General features: G+C 54.0%; 7 protein-coding genes across 7 annotated transcripts; 4 read left to right on the top strand and 3 right to left on the bottom strand.

Moving 5' to 3' along the window:
• Positions 1 to 1,702: 1,702 nt before the first annotated feature.
• On the top strand, positions 1,703 to 3,178 carry MRS44_001937 (uncharacterized protein; the record flags this gene model as incomplete). The annotated part of the gene is made up of 2 exons (XM_046284395.2): positions 1,703 to 2,033; positions 2,091 to 3,178. The coding sequence occupies 2 exons, from the start codon at positions 1,703 to 1,705 to the stop codon at positions 3,176 to 3,178; spliced, it is 1,419 nt and encodes a 472-aa protein (XP_046124807.1).
• Positions 3,179 to 3,905: 727 nt separating this feature from the next.
• Positions 3,906 to 4,447, bottom strand: MRS44_001936 (uncharacterized protein; the record flags this gene model as incomplete). Its single annotated transcript, XM_065623880.1, has 2 exons — positions 3,906 to 4,057; positions 4,129 to 4,447. The coding sequence occupies 2 exons, from the start codon at positions 4,445 to 4,447 to the stop codon at positions 3,906 to 3,908; spliced, it is 471 nt and encodes a 156-aa protein (XP_065480294.1).
• A 460-nt stretch (positions 4,448 to 4,907) lies between these two features.
• On the bottom strand, positions 4,908 to 6,406 carry MRS44_001935 (uncharacterized protein; the record flags this gene model as incomplete). The annotated part of the gene is made up of 4 exons (XM_046279772.2): positions 4,908 to 5,743; positions 5,797 to 5,971; positions 6,019 to 6,125; positions 6,178 to 6,406. The coding sequence occupies 4 exons, from the start codon at positions 6,404 to 6,406 to the stop codon at positions 4,908 to 4,910; spliced, it is 1,347 nt and encodes a 448-aa protein (XP_046124806.1).
• A 509-nt stretch (positions 6,407 to 6,915) lies between these two features.
• MRS44_001934 (uncharacterized protein) lies at positions 6,916 to 8,980 on the top strand (the record flags this gene model as incomplete). Its single annotated transcript, XM_046280385.2, has 3 exons — positions 6,916 to 7,332; positions 7,379 to 7,843; positions 7,892 to 8,980. 3 exons carry the CDS (start codon positions 6,916 to 6,918, stop codon positions 8,978 to 8,980), a joined length of 1,971 nt encoding a protein of 656 aa, XP_046124805.1.
• Positions 8,981 to 10,229: 1,249 nt separating this feature from the next.
• MRS44_001933 (uncharacterized protein) lies at positions 10,230 to 13,166 on the top strand (the record flags this gene model as incomplete). The annotated part of the gene is made up of 2 exons (XM_046267996.2): positions 10,230 to 10,428; positions 10,483 to 13,166. The coding sequence occupies 2 exons, from the start codon at positions 10,230 to 10,232 to the stop codon at positions 13,164 to 13,166; spliced, it is 2,883 nt and encodes a 960-aa protein (XP_046124804.1).
• Positions 13,167 to 13,601: 435 nt separating this feature from the next.
• On the bottom strand, positions 13,602 to 14,240 carry MRS44_001932 (uncharacterized protein; the record flags this gene model as incomplete). The annotated part of the gene is made up of 1 exon (XM_046267995.2): positions 13,602 to 14,240. The coding sequence occupies one exon, from the start codon at positions 14,238 to 14,240 to the stop codon at positions 13,602 to 13,604; it is 639 nt and encodes a 212-aa protein (XP_046124803.1).
• Positions 14,241 to 15,612: 1,372 nt separating this feature from the next.
• MRS44_001931 (uncharacterized protein) lies at positions 15,613 to 19,722 on the top strand (the record flags this gene model as incomplete). The annotated part of the gene is made up of 4 exons (XM_046279771.2): positions 15,613 to 15,665; positions 15,736 to 15,804; positions 15,861 to 16,201; positions 16,247 to 19,722. The coding sequence occupies 4 exons, from the start codon at positions 15,613 to 15,615 to the stop codon at positions 19,720 to 19,722; spliced, it is 3,939 nt and encodes a 1,312-aa protein (XP_046124802.1).
• Between the last annotated feature and the right edge of the window lie 459 nt (positions 19,723 to 20,181).

The following is a 20,181-nucleotide window of genomic DNA, read 5'->3' as shown; positions in this document are numbered from 1 at the left end:
GTCAACCGAGCTTATTACTGTCTTTCCCATCGTAGCCTCCTTGAGAATTCTCTATAACAGTTTCTTGACCCTCTACAACAAACCATTATTAAAAACCCATTCTAGGCAGACATAGAAGCGAGACAGCATCCACCAAGCTCCTAAAACCCGTGCGGTCATTTATTCTAATAAAGTCTAGGGGAAAAAAACATACAAAATCAACATGGAATTGTTAGAAAAAACGAGAACCAGACATGAGAAATTAAGCACCCGATCAAGAAACCGCAGCTAAACTACATCACTTCGTCCGGTCACCAACGGCGTCTTGGCAAGGTCGAATTTGCTAACCCTGACTCCGTCATCACTACTTTCAAGAGCAACAGTTCCACCGCTCGCGATCCCACAGACTCCTTGATGCTGGCGCGGAAGCCAAAGAAGCCTCGTCAGCCCCTGGAAGACCCATTTCCAACCCAGCGTAGAGATCCTGCCAGCCTTTTTGAAACTCCCCTAAGTAGGCTTTCTCGCCGCTCATAATGGGAGGTGATGAGAGAGGAAGTCGCCCCCTAGGGCTTGTCAAACATCGGCCATCGTCGGAAAGCTGTAGTCCAAGTGCCAAACCTTCGATTCTATGCCTCCCAATCTCCTTACCAGTAGAAATCTCCCACTGATGAATTATGAAGAATGGATTTCCATCGTAAACATTTTTACTGCCATAAGTTGTCCCGTCGGTGTGATGAATAGACTCCAGTCCGCGATGGCAGAAGCGTTGTCAGTGCCTTCAAAGGAGAATTTCTCGCTCAAAGTTTTCGTATCCCACCCCGTGATAACATGGCCATCCTTCACTGATACAAAGAGCTGACTGCCAATGTGGAAGACGGGTTTGCGACAATGACTGTTCGTGTACGATATGTTGCCCCTATCCTCCCTGTCTCTACCTCGATGAGCTTAACAGTCGCGGTGCCAAGAGCACGGTTTGACCACATCAGGGCAACCAACTGGCCATCAGGAGAGAATATTGTGTTATCTATCTCGTCCACATCCTCCACAGTCAGCAACAGTTTGGATTTCTGGGTTGCAAGGTCAAATTGGCCATTGTCAAGGCCATAACCCAGTGACCTAAACCAGATCCTGATACAGTATTATAATAAAAATTGAAAATTAAGAATTTTAAGATATATAACTTATATAATTGATAATAAATAGGTTTTTTATATTATATAAAAAAGATTCAAATAAAATATTTTTTTATTTTACTTTTATTAAGTAGCTTATTTTATCTCTTTTTATTGCCCTTGCGTATAGGCCTTAGCCGCAAAAGCATATGCCTATTACTCAGAAGTGTGTGCCTGATAAGCAGACCTAAGGTTTATTAAATTGCTTCCGGGGCCTTCTAGCGAGCCTTACTTCTAATTTAGCTCTCGGTGGGACGTCGGGGCTTTGTCAATGTCTGATTCACCCCAGGCAATAATAGAAGTCAAACGAGGTTTGTTGATGTCTGCAAACCTCTGGCAACCCCGAATCAACTCTCTAAAAACCCACCTCAGATTTTTCTCTCGCCGGTCGGGGCCCAAGCCATTCTTCTCCTCCTCACCTCCCCATTCTCCCAGGCTTCTTTGTTCACCCTGATCCCTCTCGCCTAGCCCTGCAAGCAAGGGCATAATACTGCCTCTTCTTTTTTCATTTATTCTACCAAGATCCCCTTCCTCAGTCCACCACCGATACGATGGAGCCAGCCCCAGAGCCATTCAACGAGTTCGCCCAGCATTACAAGGACCAACCCCAGCTTGTCCAGTATGTACGCAATCTTCTTGCATCGCGACCGGCCTATCAACGACCCACCGAGCTCGTTCCAATGCTTGAATACGAGCGGCGGCTCGAGGCTATCAAAGAAATACGGAAAGGCCAACGAGATATTCGCTCGGAACCATCTTGGCAATTTTCGGCATTGCAATTCTCAGTGCTCATCAAGATGCCCCTCCAAGATTTGGAGGACTTTACGGGCCGCGATTCGCCTGCGATGTATCTTGACCAGCTCAATGAGCTCTTCAATTTTTGTGAGTCATTTGGTTATCCCCGGTATTTGCATGTTGTGAGAGACTGACTCGAGATAGTTCTTCAAGCCCCCAACAAGTTTGTTGACCCAGAGAAGGCAGCGCGCCGAGAAGCTGCACGGAAGGCTCGTCGACCGGCCGCACAGAAGGAGAGAAGAGACGCATCCAAAGCCTCCGCCTCGAAACACAGTGTCCCACCACCCAAATCAGAATCCGAGATGGCATCCAAGGCAGCAACCGAGACATCTGTGAAGGAGAGTGCAATTCAACGCAGCGATCAAGCACGTGATGCACTCAGGTTCGACTCCAACCGTTGCCTGGTCACTGGAATGAGAGATCCCGATGGTTGCCATATTATGCCATTCACGACAAACGATCGGCCTAGCTACCTCGAGAAAGTACGGTCATTTAGGGCAGTCATTGCAACGTGCTTTGGCCTTGGGCGGGGAACGGAGAGTGCCAAAGCGAGGGAGACTCTCTTCGCAGGCCTCGGAGGTTCAGACAAGGTTTTCAACATCCTTTCGCTCACTCCCACTCTCCACAGATTCTGGAGTCGATTCTATTGCGCTTTCAAGTGGCATGGCCTATCAAAGGTAGACGGAGACGAAACCTATGTTCTCCTCCAGTTTCACTGGATGCCGCGCAGCTCCCATATAAATGGAGCACGCTATATCGACCTCGACGACCAAAACGACCCTACCTGCAACCGGAGCATTATAGGCGGGCTATCTCATCACTATGGTCCCGATGGGAATCCTCATTGCTCCACCGAGGAATGTGCCAACTGCAAGGAGATTCATGGCCGTTCTATCGTCAACGTCGAACATGGTCACCCACTTCGCTCTGGCCACCTCTTCACCGTCAAGCGACCGACAGCGACTATAGGTTCATTTCGTCAAATGATCAATCTACAGTGGGCTATCATTCGCGCTGCCGCCATGTCTGGTGCTGCGCTTGCCCCAGAGCTGCTGGTAGGCCCTGATGACGACGACGACGACGATGGTTTCCCTGTAGACCTGTTACTTGACTGGAGACAAGAGGCTCAGGCAGGCGATCCTGAGGCGCCACCGGAAGAGCCACCAGAGGTCGCAGAGGAGAGTGTGAGGGCAGAGGAACAGGCAATGGCCCACGGTAGACATGGCAGCTAGGAGCACGGCCACGGACAAACCGAGAGCAGTCCACTGGGGACACGGACCAACCTACCACCCCAACGGTCCCAGCCTTCAGCATCTCGTGGTGAGAAGCCATCCCCGTCTTCGCCGAGCAAGGGAGTTTTATCGCCCAGCAGGCTGGTTACAGGCACTCAAACCTTGGGTCAGCAGACCAAGGGTGAAAACGTGCCGCCTAAGAAGTGAGGGGGAGTGAGAGGAATAAATCGGTGTTCGTGGGATGTGGTGATGGCATGGCTGGGAAGATGGTCAGTGAGGCATGATGCGCTAAGGCAATGGACCACGGTGCAAGACTACAAGTGTAGGATGATGTATGATAATGTATCTCACAATCGAATTCAGTTGACGCAGCAATTCATCTAGCGTCTCTTTTAGGAGGGAGACCAAGACTCCAAGTGAAGAAACAGAGACAGGCTCAAAGAGAACCGCGAGAAAGCCAAGGACTGTGCCTGTGCGAGAATAAATTCTCTCTCTTGTCTTTTTCGTGGAACTGGCCAGATGTGGGAACGACAGAACCTTGAGGTAAATCTCGTCGATTTTCTAATCACGGCACATCTCAGCATTGGCTCAACAGTAGGAGTGTAAAATAAGTGAACAAAGTCCAAGCTCACTGGAAGAAGAGTCAAAACGCCAGCCCAAGCCAAGGCGGCATGCGGTTCAGCCGCAACGGCGCCATTGATGATGGGCTTGAAGCCCCAAACCAATTTCACGGCTTTGAGGACGGCATTCCGCACGACGATACGTCTTCCACGGAGGGAGAAGGCGAGATGGGCTTCCGAGAGCCCTCAAGTTTCTCTTGGGCGAGCTTTTGGATCAGACCGAGACGTATTGTCTCATCCTCGGGGGCGGCTGGAGCTTCTTGGGAGAGTTAGGTACATCTCTCATCCGCTCGTCAAGGCAAGAAATGGCATGGCCTCCTCAACATTTACCATCTGAATCTGAGCCTCTGTCGTTTCCCAGGTAGGCCTCAAATGCCGCCAGTAGGTGAGAATTCTCCGGGTCCTCTTTGACTGTTTGGTATGCTTCGGTCCAAAGACCCGCCCAGGTAGACGGTTCTCTTGCCTCACCTGCATCTTGAGGTCGGCCATGGGGTTCGTGGAGGATGGAAGTTTGTGTGGGCTCTGGGCCGGGTCGGGATGATCCAGATCCAGTTGTGCAGGTGCTTGCGGGGTCGGCGTTGGTGCTTGAAGAAGTTGCCGGCGAGGGCTCCCTCCCACGTCGTATCAAGTTCTTTAAGCGCCGCATCATCTTCGAGTTTGAACACTACGTCGTGATTTTCGACCGAGTCATACGCACTGTATCTTCTGCTTTGGATCGTTGGGCCGCGAGTGATGTCGAACGCAAGAGGGCCTGATTCTTGGGTGAACCAGGCAGCAAACTGAAGAGAGCAAAGCCCCGCGCAGCACAGCCTGACTCTGGCTGCAGGAAAAGCTACCAATCCGCGTTCACCACGAAGCGCCGAATGCAGAGCCTGATCTTCTTGAAATGCTCTTGCATTAGGTAGGCTGTTTGCTCTGTGGCATATATCTTGACAAACGAATGGCGTATTAGTGTTGCTATCTAAAAATCTATTTCAAGTAGGTAGGTAGGAGTGAGATGAGAAATGTACCAAAAACCAGCAGGATGCCCTGAAAATATCCGTCTACAATCTATACTAGTGTGCCCTTCTTTCCAAGTCTATAACGATAAATGCGAATGCCCTCTAGGCTTAAAAGGCGACGTTGATCTTCCATCCAACACGGTGAACCCTCGCACCGAGGATAAAGGTTGTGCCAGCCAGACAAAACACTCCCGCAAAGACCTTGACGCTAACCCAACCATTCGGCTTGTCGATGATGGCTCCGGCGATGGGGTTGGTGACGAGACCGCTGATCGAGGCAACGAAGAAGACGATGCCTGTTCGGAAGCCAATCTCTCGCATGGGCGAGATCTGGGCCACGAGAGGTCCGATGAGGGAGACGTAGGCGCCGGAGCAGAAACCGAAGAGGGCGGCAAAGGCAATGATTCCACCCTCAGTCTTGCAGGGGATCCAAAGGGCAAGGATCCAGATGGCTGTGAGATAGCAGACAAGGACAAAGATGTTGTACTTTCCAATCTTGTCACCCAAGATACCAGAGATGACACGTCCAAAGAAACTGGCCGCGTTGAGGATGGGGACAAGGTAGTCGACAATGCTGGGCTTCAGACCGACCTGAAGCGCCTGGACTGGAAGGTAGTTGATCGGGACATACATGCCAAAGGTGAAGAAGAAGAAACCGAGAATGACAAGCACGAACTCTGGCTCACGGAACGGCTTCACCATCTGAGCCTTGCTCATGTTCTGGGGGTGCGGGGGGTGCAGAGCCTTGATGGTGAGGTTGGCAATGATGAGCAGGCCGAGAACCAAGAAGCCACAGGTGCGCATGGCCCAGCCAAAACCAACCTCCTTGATCATCCGGCTAACCATGATGGGGAAGATAACACCACCGATGCTTGAACCGGTGGAGAGGACACCGAAGGCGGCTCCTCGGTTCTTGTCGAACCATGCATGGATGACGGACAGGGCTGGCCATGTCAGTGAAACCCGGCCTGCATGAGAGGGGTGACATCACACTTACCAGGTTGGACAATGGCAGAGACTCCAATGGCAGAGCAGACTCCTTGCGACAAAAGGACTTGATAGTACTGGGTGCTGATGGAGGCCATCATGACGCCAAAGACGTGGAAGAGGGTTCCCACAAAGATGAGTTGGCGAGGACCATAAGTATCGTAGAGCTTTCCAACAACGGGACCCTACAAGAATAAGTGAATTGAAAAGTAAAGATACGAATAAAACATACCATTGCCATCATGAAAAAGATCTGTAGCGAGGGGATCCAAGCAATGGTGCTTGATGAGTAATTGCTAAGGAGGTCATTCTGGTAGTACTCCTGAAAAGCTCCAACACCTGTCAAGTGTCAGCCATGCATACAGATCAAAACATCTTTGGTGACACATACTGTTAACCCAGCCAAAACTGCAGAAAGAAGTACACCAGGCGCCAAGCACGACGAGCCAAGCTCTAATTCCACCGTCCGGAGCTCCACTCTTGGGTGGTGGTGTTGGTTGCGTGCTACCCTCCTCAAGGTCCGACTTTTCCTGCAGGCCAGTGTTGTTGATCTGGTTCTGGTCCGCCTGGAGCGTGAGCTCAGACATGTGGGGCGACGAAGGAGTGTTGGGGGCCGTCATTGTCGAGGTAATTGAGTCGTTGGCACTTGTCGTGAGGCTCTTGAGATGCTGTCGCTCTAAGGATCAGATAAACAGGGAGTGGGTGGACGAGCTAATGTTATATACCACCCTCGCCAGACGGGTTCGGGCAGATGTAGGACCCATCAGCCCCATAGGGTTCCATCCAAATGGTGCATTCACATCTGGCATTAAGTCCGCGCGCGAGGGCAAACAGCGAAAGCCGAGTCGCAATCCCTCTCGCGCAGGGGAAAACATCTTGGAACGGCGGCTCCTGATTGCTTCGCTCGGCGTCGGTGGATAAACATGCGCCGAGACCGAAGCTAGATCGGCCGGGGAACTAATAAGCTCGATCCTTCTTCTCCACCTTCAATACCCCGAGCGCTTCGGCCTGGACCAATCCATCTCGGCCTCGCTGACGACAAGGCGCCGAAGATCTTTGAGAACATCTAAAAGGTAGGCACCGACCGACTCGGCCGTCAGACGCCTTGGCACACCCCCATTCTTCCACCATGGCATCCCGGCCTCGGCCCCAGTCGAGCCGCAACATCGAGCGGTCCTGCGCCGTCTGCCACCGCCGAAAGGTCCGCTGCGACAAGAAGCTGCCCTGTAATCAGTGCATACGCGGCGGGTTCCCGTGTTCGTATCCTCCCGTGCAAGACGTGATACGCCGGACGCGCAAGACCACCATCAGCGATGTCGCCACGCGTATATCCGAGATGGAAAAGACCATCGAGGCCTTCAAGTCTGGTCAGATAGCTTCTCCACAAGTACCACTACCAACTCCATCAACAGCGCTCCCTGCGAGACCGGGGAATTCACCAGCCTCAGAAACCACAGAGCAGAGCCGCCGTGAGGGTCTTTTGTTGAGCAAAGGCCGAGTTAGTCACTATGTGAATGAAGTTCTCTTCTCTCGTGTTATCGAACAGGTGTGAAGCCAATCTCAATCACTCACACATCCTCTAACATGTTCAGGAACACGATGTACGGACAGCTTTGGCCACACCCAGGAGCGAGTCTCCCCCGAGTAGCTCATTTGCTTCACCATTCAACCCCATGGGCCTTCTTTCAAACACATCCTCCACAGTACCTCTTGCCAGCTTCCATCCTCCAAGGGCACTCGCCATGAAGCTCTGGAAGATGTTTGTGGAAAGTGTTGACCCCTGCACCAAGATCATGCATGTTCCAACCACCGAGGTGCGAATCTATACAGTGCTGCAGGATCCTTCCAAGGCGTCGGCCGAGAACCTGGGCGTCTGCTTTGCCATCTATTACGCTTCGGCCACCGCTCTTGACCGAGATGTGGTAGAGGCCTTCTTGGGGGAGGATAGGCAAACAGCTCTCCATCGTTACAAGGCAGGCCTAGAACAAGCTCTTGCCGAGACGGACTTTTTGGAAAATCCAACCATTCCTCTGTTGCAGGCCCTTGCAGTCTACTTGGTGAGTGCCAATACCGCAACCACTTGATTGATATTAACGAAATAACAGGCAGCCATGCGAGTCAACAACTCGGGCCGAGCAGTTTGGATAATGAATGGCCTTGCCCTCCGAGCGGCGCAATCTATGGGTCTTCACCGAGACGGCCGGAAACTCGGGTTGTCCCCGTTCGAGTCTGAGATCCGCCGGCGATTGTGGTGGCACTTCCTAGAACGAGACGGAAGAGGAGGCGAGGACTATGGCCTCCAGAATCCATCAGGACCTAACCCACTGCACTCGGTTGACCAACCACGAAACCTCCACGATAGTGATCTCTCCCCTGAGATGAAGGAGCTTCCTGAGTCAAGACCGGGCTGGACGCGCATGACCCTATCCTTGGTCAACATCCAGATAGCACGAGCATGGGGACGATTATTTCAGATGGGCTGGTCCACAGAAGTAACGCCAGGAGAGGAGGTGCGTGCCGCGGTGGTCAAAGAAGCCAGTGTCCGAGCCCACGAGATACTACAAGGCTGCAACCCCCTCATCCCAGAGCAGATGATGACAGTCGTAATTGCCCGCTTCCTCGTGCAGAAGCTCGACATTGTCAGTCGTCGACAGTGGCAGAGCCTACACCAGCCCGACGACCGAAACTTCTGGGCCACGGAGAACAACCTGCTCGAGGCCCTGAGTGTGCTGGAGCAGTGCAACAGCATGTGGGATGTCGAGGATCTCTCGCCTTATCACTGGATCACTCGCGCGTTCCCGCAGTACCACATGATCTTCTACATCCTGAGGCATCTATGCGCTTGCCCAAGAGGGCCAAACGCATCAAGGGCGTTTGAAGCGGTTGAAAAGCATCTAGCGACTGTTAACAGGGGGGAGACGGGTGCTCACAGAGGCTTAATGTGGACGGTTCTCACCACTCTGAGGGAGAGGGCCATGATGATGATGCAGAATGATGGCGCAGAGGTAGAAGGGGAGCCGCAAGGGGTATCGGAGAAGGGAGATGGTCGTCAGCAAACCACTGTCGCTGGCGGCGGAGATGTGCCTGAACAGATGCAGCATCATATTGAAGGAGAACATCACTTACCGCCGGACTGGGACACGGTGCTTCAGGATTTTCCGTGGGATATGGATGATTTTAATATGACATTCTGAGGGATGTCTGTGTTACCCTAGACGCTGTATTATTAAATACTAATTTTCAATCTTTTTTGCTGTATGGAGCAATGTTGAGCAGGTGTCAAGTGGCTGCTTGCTAACATTGAGGCGCACATTTGCCAAGTTGATCAATTTCTTTGCGTAAAATTGAGGTCACGCGACCTCGGCCCAAGGTCGCGCAATGGATAACGCAAGCAAGGCAAAAAAGAACCTAAAATCTGCTAAATTCACTGATCAGGGGACCACTCTTGACCCGGCTCACAAATACAATGACAAAGACGAGGTGTCAATTAAAGTCCTTGTACTGTTCATGGTCCATGTCCTCCTACCCGAGACTCAGATCTCGCCCCGCCTGGGCCTTTGCTGACCCGACGCCTCCCGTCCCGTCTGTCCATCCATCGGCTGCTGCACCCCAGTTGACGGCTGCCACCTCGACGTTTAAGCCGCATCGTCTGCGCACGGATTGACAGACAGGTTTAAAGAAAGCTAGAGCATGGAAATTGATTCATTAATGGCCAATAGTTTCAATTAATTCATTGCTTCTGGCACTAATGATGCCGATTTCCATTCATCCGCAGCCTGTCAACACGGACAATGACTCGCAGTCGTCCTCTGTAAGGCTGCAGCAGGCCGACTCCAGAAGCCTAATCCCCCCTGACCTCTAGGGGGCTGGCCCTGCGTCGACTGCCGCTATGGGGCAGCCACAGCTGAGGGTTTGGCGCTAAACTGTGAAGGGCCAGAAACAGCCGCGCCCGTATCGGCCGGCAGAGAAACAATCAAATTGATTCGGTCGATCAATCCAATGCGCTTTTGCAGTGAGTGAATGAGTGGAGCCTGAAACCACCTCCACCGCCGTCACATTCATCCCGTGGTGGTCATCGTCTCCAACATTCCATTCCATCCAACACTGCTCGCGTCCGCACGTTCAAGCATCCTCCTCCTCGTCCCTTTTTCCCGTACATATCCGTGTGCATACTTTTCCGTCCTGTTCCATACATCGGTTACTCTGCGCTTGATCTCTTGCGTCGCGCTGCTTTCGCTTTCCGCGCGTCCTGTTGTGGCACCGCTTCGTCCTCCCACCGAACGAACCGATCTCCCCCAACCCTTTGAGCCAGCCCCATCCCCGACGACACACGCGCATCTTTGCACCCGGCGCTGACTCTCGCGCTCTAAACCCGTCTTGGTTCCCCTCAGGTCTCCCGCTTGGGGCTCTGCTTCGTCGACAGGGGCTTCGAGCCTCGTAACCATGACCAAGAAGGAGTCCTTGTCCTCCATGGATCCCTTTTCTCCCGCCCACCAGCCCGACGAGGGTTACTCCGAAGATCCTCTCACGCCGACCGTCAATCAAGATCTCTCGTCTGCTCTCGCTTCCTTACGGTCTCCCTCCGACCTGAGCGCATGGCTAGTCGCAAACTCGTCGCTTCTTCCGCTTCAGGTCAAGACTGGTACTGATCGCCGTTCGACTCGTTCGTCGACTTGAGTTGCTGACATATCTACAGAGTTGACCATGGCTCTCCTCGATAACCTCCCCACGTCCGTCATCGCCGAGATCGTCCACCGTTTAAACCCGAGACTCTACATCGACTTTATCCAGTATCTTCCCGCCGAAATCTGCCTCAAGATCCTCGGCTGCCTCGATCCTGTTTCTCTAGTTGCCGTGACCCAGACATGCCGGGCCTGGTATGAGCTGGCTTTGGACCGGAAGCTATGGGAGCGCCTTTACTATATGGAAGGGTGGAAGACCATTAACTCCGAGATCGCTGCCTGCGAAGCCAAAGTCAACAATGGCCTCAACTATTCGATCCGCCAACTCAACCGTCTCCAGTCGATGCAGGACGCGCATCCCAATAAGATCCGCGCCGTTGTGAATAGCGATGAAGACCTCGAGATGACCGATAGCGACCGTACACCCGGCCCTAACGATAGCTCGACTGCAGGAAGCATGTTTGGGAGTCCAACGTCGTCATTCTCGTCGAGCCGGCCTGCGGTTGTCCCCATGGGAGAGATGGACCTTGATGGCACTAGGATCCCGAGCCTGGACCGGACATCTTCTTCATCATCAGATACGAGAGGAAAGCGTAAGGAGCCAAGCGGCGACACCGAGTTCTCGATACCACCCATGTCAGCCGCCGATGCATCCAATATGCTGCCGCCATCTAATCTCTATACCTGGGATGTCAGCAGAAACCGATATCGCATTAACTGGCGGTACCTGTACGCTATGCGTCGCAGACTCGAGTCGAACTGGGAGCTGGGAAAGTTTACTACTCTTCAGTTCCCCCATCCGAACTTTCCCGAGGAAGGACACCAAGAGTGTGTCTACACGCTTCAGTTCGACAGAAACTTCCTTGTGAGCGGTAGCAGGGATCAAACTATGAGAATATGGGATGTACACACACGACGACTGGTCCGACCACCGCTGACCGGCCATGTGGGATCTGTGCTCTGCCTCCAGTTTGATGCTGATCCCCAAGAGGATCTCCTTGTTTCTGGAAGCAGTGATTCTAACGTTTTCATTTGGAAGTTTTCTACTGGCGAGTTGGTTCAAAAGCTGACCAGAGCTCACCATGAGTCTGTGCTCAACGTGCGCTTCGATAAGCGCATTCTCGTCACCTCGTCGAAAGACAAGACCATCAAGATCTTTAATAGACATCCTCTGCGCCATGGGGATCTGGGATATGGTGGACACGATCTGGTGAGTCCTGTGCCGACCAACCTGCGACGGTACGGCTACGAGCCCGACCTGTCACAAGAGCTGCCCATCAGACCCGCGTTTTCCATGATTGGTCGTTTGGATGGGCACAGTGCTGCCGTAAATGCTATCCAGGTTCGTGATCGGACCATTGTTTCCGTTTCCGGAGATAGGCACATCAAGGTATGGAACTGGCCCGAGCAGGTCTGCACCCAGACGATCCCAGCGCACGAGAAGGGCATCGCCTGTGTCGAATTCGATGGGCGCAGAATCGTCAGCGGCAGTAGCGACTACGAGGTCTGTATCTTTGACGCGCCCACTGGGCTGAGGGTTGCCCAGCTCCGAGGACACGCCCACCTGGTTCGCACCGTCCAGGCTGGGTTTGGAGATCTACCATACAGCAAAGTTGAGGACGAGGCAGAGGCCAAGGCGGTGGATGCCGAGTACTTCAGGGCGTTTGAAGCTGGAGAGATCGACCACAACCTGGAGCGAAGACGTCGGAGAGATCGTCGGGCGAATGCAGGCAGCTCGCGACCCCAGGATGTCCAGGCATTTGGGGCTAAGCTCCCCCCTGGCGGTGGTGGTGGTAGGAAGTATGGCCGCATCGTGTCCGGCTCCTATGACCAGAGCATCATCGTCTGGAGGCGCGACAAGGAGGGTGTCTGGAAGCCTGCTCATCACCTGCGACAGGAGGAGGCGGCTGCTGCTGCTCAGCGTGACGCCGTCGCGGCGGCGTCTAACCTGGCGGCGGCGAGGGCTGGAACTGCGCATGGCCGGCCTACGAACCAGGCAAATGGGCCTCGCTCTCCGCCTGCGAGTGGTTCATCAACGGGGCCCATGATGCTTAGAGATCACCATGGGGACAACCAGCGAACATCGGCCTCATACGAGGCACTTATCGATCAGACCGTACCTCATGGACCGGCCGCGTTACAGCGAGTGCTTAAGACGTACCCGGTCACTCTGGCTCACCACTCTCACTTGCAATCAGCCATCGAGCGCCAAACTTCACCGCTGGCCAGAGCGCAGTTGAGGGCAGTGGTGACAGAGGCTCTGGCTGCTCTCCAACTCAGTCAGATGCCACCGCGGCAACAATCAAGCCAAGGGGGCTCTGGAGATGGCAACGGAGCTGGTCACCCACGAACCCCGCGTGCTGCCGTCGCTGTCCCCGGTATGCCGGTCAACCCTCCCTTGGGAGGACAGGTTGTACACCCTCCTGTCGTGACCCTCGCACAGGCTCCAGGCGCACCGCCTGTACAACCGGCCATGCCGGCCCAACCTCAGAACATGGCCCAAAACATCCTGCCCCCGGGCCATCATCACCCGCACATCGCAGCAGCAGAGAACTCACCAGCGCGCGTCTTCAAGCTTCAGTTTGACGCCCGCAAGATCATCTGCTGCAGCCAAGCCCCCGTCATCGTGGGATGGGATTTCTGTAACAAGGACCCAGAACTGGAGGAAGCTGTGCGATTCTTTGCAACAGTCGACTAAAGGACACTAGGCGATGCCATTCAAATCTTTCGTTTCCATGGAAAGCAGCATTCATTTGAGCAGGGAGTTTTTTGTTGTTTTGGTTGCATCGCGGAATAGCAAGCAAATGGGGGCGGTTTCTCGGAATTTCTGGAATATGAACTTGTACCACCAACTCGATCACAGAGGAGGCGGCGTACTTTTGGAATTCAGAGTGTACGACAATTATATATCATGTGCTTATAGAGGATTCTTGTAGGACCACAATACAGCGATGGATGGAGAAGAAAAAGAGAAAAAAACATATTGGAGTCAAAATGCGGGTTGACACCATGGTGAAAATGGTATGCTTGTGCGAGCGAGACCCTCCTTATCCAACCAACGCCTGTAGCAAAAGGAATCCGCCTGGATACATGTGATGCTATCCTCATATATCATCCAGTGTCGTAGCGTCTATCAACCCGCAACCTGCTTCACCTTGTCTTCCGTCTGAGGAGGCTCATCAACAAACTCTGGCACAACCTCGTCCTGCAGGAAACCAGGCACAGCACCACCCATCTCTTGCTCCAGCTCAACCTCCATACCCAAAGCCTCGAGCTCAGCATCCAGCTCACTCTCATCCACCTCGTCGGGAATGTCATAACTCCTCGCCAGACTATCCTGAATCTCGTTACCAACATCCATCAGATCGGCCATCTCATCCTGCAGCCTCTCAATCTTGTCAATGTCAATCTTTCCGTACTGCTTCCGCAACTCCTTGTTGGTCGTCTTCATGGCGTCGACCTGCGTCATAACGTTCTTGAGGTTGTCCTGCATGTTCTGCGCCTGCTCCATGTTCCACACCTGGCTCTCGAGGTTCTCCTTCTCGCCCTCGTACGCCTTGCGCCGCTGGAGCACCTTGAGCGCCTTTTGCTTGATGGCTTGCTTTCCCGGTCCTTCGCGCATGCGCGATAGCTTCTCTTGGTAGGCGGCCAGTTCGCCGTTGAGGGCCTTGACCTTTGTGTCGAGGCTTGCGATGCGCGTGTCGAGGTTGGTGATGGCGCCGTTGAGGCTGGGCTTCGGGCCCGTGGGCTTTGAGCCAAAGAGACGGTTCATGTTGTTCACTGGAGAGGATTGTTCGGTTCGACGAGGGTTTTTTTTCGTATTCGTTGGAGGAGAGGTCGCTTTTGAGGTTGGGTTTGGGTGTCTGGAGATGGCCGCCTGGAGGGATGACGTTTGGTCGCACGCGGCTCAAGCGACCGGGTGGCGGGGCGGGACCCCTCCTTGCCGAAATGGGGAGCTATCTGGATGACTAAGCTTGAGATGTGTGATTGCCTGGCGGGCGGGTTCAGAAATGAACCAGAGTCAACAAGGTACCTTGGCCAGTTGACGAATGCTGCTAATGTGCAGAGCAAAGGGATGTCAAATTTTTGTAGCAATAAGCATTGAAGCTGTAGGGTAACAGTAGAAGAGATTTTGTATGCTGTATGATTATTTTAATTGCGTACTTCGCTGTTCTTTGAGGAGGATAGAACTGATGCAGTGGTACTGGTGTCTTGTTAGTTTCTAGACCTGCGTGCCCAAACTTCAATTTGGACATCTGATGCAGCCGGAGTTCCTTGATGAATGCTTCTCGAAACTTGAACAGAAACTGCAATAAAAAGATGTTCCGTATATAGCCCAATGTCGCATCGCATGCCTCAAATTCCCATTCATTTACTGCCAGACAATCATCGCACCACCAGCAAACATCGGTGAGGCCAGGATCCCTGAAGACCAAGAACGGGGGCCTTCCATGCCAGGCCGCTCGGGAATTGCCAGTAAAGTGGCTGATCGGCAGAGTTTCAGTACAGGTCTAATTAGGCTTAAGCGATTGGTTCTGGGGGCGCTATTCTAGCGATTTTACATGCGCTCCGAGCTTGACGCCAACTGGTAGTGCCTCATTGTTCGTTAAACGTCCTTGATCCAACGGGACTTTGCGACGTGGGCCTCATTGAGTCGAGAAATAAACAGACGTTCCTGAACCAGTAAATTTCGACAATAGAGCAGCGCGTCGATTTGAATAAACCTGACCCCTCACTGCATCCCCTGTCGGCGGCCATCACTGGCGACCATCGCGCGTTGTGCAGAGTGGAGTCCAAAAGGGTGCGCCCCACGTGACCCGCGCGGTTGTTTGGCACCACACCTCGACGCGTCTGGCAGAAGCGTACCCGCCCACACTCCCAAATCCCCGCAACCTCTACAAACACACAACACACTCTCCACCAAACAATCTTCCCGCGCAATTCGTACCCGAACTTTTCTCTCTTCTTCGCACACACACGCTTTTGTGCTTCACGATCTTCGAGTCACTGACTTTTCTTTTACAATTTCGAGCTTCATTTAAGCTTCGTCTTTAACCGATTTCTCGCCGACTCTTTGATCGTTGCCCCGCCGTGTTGGGCGGTTTGTTTACTTTCTCTCGTTCCCGCGCTGCACATCCTTCGCGATGGCGGCCGCGGATCTCCCCAAATGGGGGTTCGGGCAATCGCCCATGAAGATGTGAGTTCTTTGTTCTTCTTGTCAACCTTGTCTATTGAAGCTCCTATTGTGTACTAACATTTACTCCAAGTCAACCCGTCTCAACCTCCTTCATCCCCTTCTTCTCCAATGCCCAGACCGGCACAGAAGCCACCAACATGTAGGCTTGCGCACAATGTTGTTGCGCCACGCACGAGATAGCTAACGCGATTGCAGGTCATGGAGCACAGATCTCGCCGCCCCTACACCCATTTCTCGACTTCCAGCCTGGTCTCGCATCCCGATCCAGCGCCATGCCTCGACTGGTCAAACCGGCCAGATCATGAAGCGAGTCGGTCTCTGCACCCGACGCCGCCACCTCGACTCCGTTGTCACAAAGACCTTCAAGACCCCCGCGCCCGAGCCTGAGCCGGCTGCCGATGAGTTTACTCTCGAGGAAGAGTCGCGACGCATTCGACGTCGAAGTGTGGACTTCAAGCCTGTTGAGGGAGACATTGATTTCGAGGGACAAGCTTGCTCTGAGGCTGAAGTAGCTAACATTTGGATGCTCGCCAAGGGTATGTCTGCCGTTTCTGCCACTGATTCACTCACTGACTTTTTAGTTGACGTTACCAACTACTACATGACCACATCCACCGAAACCCACCTTGCAGACAAGATTGCAGCCCGACGCGGTGAACTTGTCCAGGCCGTGCCCATGAAGCGATACGCCGGGGCCGACACTATCGATGTGCCTGTGTCACTTGTTCCCAACGGAGGTAACAAGCTTGGCGTCTACCACCAACTCCTTCCTATTATCGAACGAGCTATGATCAACGGCGACGGCCAGGTCAGCCTCAAGACGGCATCCATCGCCGAGGCTCTTTACACCATGCGCCAGACTCAGCGCAACGTTCGCAAGCCTGTTTCTGCCGGACCCAGATTGTCCGATGTCACCGACTACACCGAACCACCCACTCCCACAGCCATCCTCCGACCCGTTATCCACGCCGAAGCGCGATCGCCACAGAAGCGAATTGCCAGACTCACCAGCCCAATCAAGAAGAGCATGCGCCTTCTCACGAACAGCGTCTACAAGCTTGTTCCTGGCTCGAGTCCCAAGGTCTCTCCATCTCCTACCAAGTCCGATTCGGCTCCTTCTACCCCCATTCAGCAATCGCCAAACCCTGCGAAGCCTGCTATTACTCCTCGCGGTATCGATTCTACTCCTCTCACCCGATCCGCCGACACCTTCGAGGATGACTCAATTGAGCATCTCACTCACGCCCGACCTGTCGCTCCCACCCCCTCTCGATGGAGCCGACGTGATCCCTCCACTCCTCAGGCCTTCAGCCCCGTGCGTCCTATGCGAGCGCCCGCTACTCCCATCCAGACCGACAGCCCCATCGGCCTGGCCGCTCTCCTTCCTCCTACTACTCCTCAGCTGCCTCAGTTCGAACTTACTCCTCGATCTGCCGAGCCCGCTTCCTTTGACTTTGGTACTGTTTCACCATCTTTCAACTCTTCCATCTCTTGGATGAACACCTCTGTTCAGGCCAGCGAGCCCAAGCGTATTAAGAACGTCAACAAGGCCCGCCGACGCCAGAGTGAGCCCCTCCTCCGCAAGTACCTCAAGGATAAGGCCCGCCGCGCTTCTTCCTCCCCCCAGAAGGTTCGATTCCAAGAGCAGGATATCTTCCGCGATGACATCTCGATTGGCTCCTTGTTTGACTCCGTCACCTCTACCCCCGCCAAGTCCACTCCTATCGACATTGATGCTGCTCAACTTGGCGTCGTCGAGGAAGCTTCCGAGCCTGAGACTACCATGGACATTGTTACCGCCGCTGAACTCAGCGTTGTTGAAGAGGTCACTGAACCCGAGTCTACCCTTGATGTTGCTCCCGCCGTCGAACTTAGCGTCGTCGAAGAGGTTACCGAGTCTGAGCCCACAATGGACGTTGACACTGTCTCTGAGCCCGTTCAAGAGGATGCTACTGTCGAGCTAACCCACGCCGACACCGATGCCGCCGATGAGGCTGAGCAAGCTCCCAACACTCATCCCACCCCTACCGCCACGATTGAGCACGGCGTTGTGAACATCGACATGCGCCAGAACCCTGATATTTTCGGGACTCATGTCTCTTCACCTCCCGCTTCCGTCTACTCTCTTTCTCGTATGGCCGATGACAGATGCCAGGGCCACGCTAAGGTTGTTGTCACTCAGCAGAACGGCAGACTCTTTGTCAGATTTAAGCTATCGGCTGAGTACGTCCACATGTTCCCTGCGAGCCAAGGATTCGACGGATCTCAGTTTTCCATGTCGCCCTCCATTTCTTCCTCCCCGAGAATTACCTTCAAGTCCCCCGCCATTGACAAGGCTCCGACTATCGATAGTGTGATTGAGACTCCGAACGTTTCGACTGCTACTCACTTCCACACACCAGAGCTCCCTCCAGCGGAGAACACTCTGCTCTTCCGTTCTCCCCAGTGCGGGTTTACTCCCGCCCGGAACACGGATGTCAGTGGAACTTTCGCTATGGATAGTCTGCTCAAGACCCCTAATGTTACCACCTTTGGTGCTGTCAATAACGTCTCTGATACGCCTGACTTCCGCACTCCAGAGCTCCCTCCAGCGGAGAACACTCTGCTCTTCTGTTCCCCCGCGAACGGCTTTACCCCTGCCGATAATACAGGTATCCGCGGTTCCCCTGGTGTGAACACGCTCCTCAGGACTCCTAATATTACTGGCCTTGGCATCACAACTACCGCCAACTACACTCCTGGTCTTGAGACACCTAAGGTCACGGGTGTAGATGAGACTCTTGTCGTCTCTTGGGACGACTTGCCAGCGACCACTCCGGCTCAGGATGCTCCCGCCGATGTGATTCCTGTCGAGACCCCGAAGGTAACAGGAGCTGATGAGACCCTTGTTGTCTCTTGGGATGATTTACCGGCCACCACTCCTGCTCGAACTGCTCATACCGACGTGACTCCTGTCGAAATCGCTCCTCTTGAGACCACTCCCGCTGAGACTGCTCCCACTGAGGCTACTCCCGCCGAGGCCACAGCCCAATTCGATGATGCTCCCCAAGTCAAGACGACTCCTGACACTACGCCTGGGGAAGAGGCAGCACCTGCCCAGACAGCGCACACGCGCCGCCATGACTACGATAGCCCTGGCCGTGAGTACATGCGAGAGTTCATCAAGCGCTCCCGCCAGAGTATCGCCACTACCACTACCGAGACTGGATCTCCCATGGCGCCGATTGCGAAGCGACAGCCTCTGGAAGCACGAAGCCCTAACAGGGGGAGCCCACAGAAGAACAAGCGCAAGCACGACGATGACAGTGGTGAAGTGCAGTCACCCGCCAAGAAGGTCAAGCCCAGCAAGGAGGAGCCCAAGCAGACTACGCCTAAGCGAGCTCGCCGCACAAAGACTACCCGCCAGAAGACAGACCTGGCAATCGAGATGACAGATCTCCCAGCCGATGCTGAAGAGGCGACAGCAGAGGTGACGGAGACTGTTGAGAAGCAGACGGAGGTGGCTGAGGCCGAGGGCCCAGTCACACGGCGATCGACGCGACTTCGGTCGCGGGAGCAGACCAGCGGTGCTCCCAAGTCGTCCATCCCAACTCCGATCAAGCTGAATCGGTCTGGCGCTGGCCGCAACGGCGGCGCTGTCCTGAACTCGAGCGTGCGCAGCGAGCAGCAGGACTTGACCCACCAGACGCGCCTCAACACCAAGAGGAACAAGGGGAGCGCCGAGTATCCCGCCCAGGTCCTGGCTAAGCACGCAGAGACCAAGGGCGAGGATGACTCGGACGCGAGCCGGGCGTCTAGTGAGTCAAGTGCCTGCAAGGGCAAGAAGTCGGTGGGGTGGAGGGAGCCCCTGGAGAGCGTCCAGGAGGCGAAGCCCAAGAAGGGCGGACGGCCTACCAAGGCCAAGGTGACGCAGGGGAAGACGGGCGTTGCCAAGCCCAAGTCCACTGCCCAGAAGAAGCGTGCCGTCAAGGCCGCTGAAGATCTGGGCATGGCGGGCAACGGCACGCCCGTCAAGCCCCAGCGGGTGACGCGGGCTCGAACCCGCTCTCAGTCGTGAGGGAGCGTGGTGTTTTTTAGACAATGGCAACGAGAGGGGGGAAGGGGGGGAGCATGGCTTCCGATCCTCCTAGGGAGGAGATAATTCAATGTGTATGACTGCATTCTTTGGGGCGTTGGGGGAAAAACATTTTTTGGGCGCGGCGTTGGTGGTCGCGCAAGATACCACAGTTGGGGTTTTGTGATTGTTGTCTGAGTTGTGTCTGAGTTGGTTTTTGTGTCGGTCGGTTGCTGTTTGTTGTTGCTTTGTTTTTTGGTTCTTGGGATATCTCGTCGAGGAAAGACGATTGATAGTGTTGGACTGGGAGAGCCGGGAGGCTCGTGTATGGAAATGACATGTTTGATGCCATGCCTTGAATCTCTTTATCTTATGATGGTTTGTGATGTCTACCTTGCGTCTACAAATGACTCGGCAGTAGGTAATGCGGCCCAGCTAACATACACAAGCATCGTCTCCAGA

The sequence above is a fragment of the Fusarium solani genome, assembly GCF_023522795.1.
Source record: "Fusarium solani strain SB1 chromosome Unknown bctg00000000, whole genome shotgun sequence".
NCBI classification, from domain to species: domain Eukaryota; kingdom Fungi; phylum Ascomycota; class Sordariomycetes; order Hypocreales; family Nectriaceae; genus Fusarium; species Fusarium solani.
Note: the sequence above shows the minus strand (reverse complement) of the source record. Positions and strands in the feature narration are given on the sequence as shown.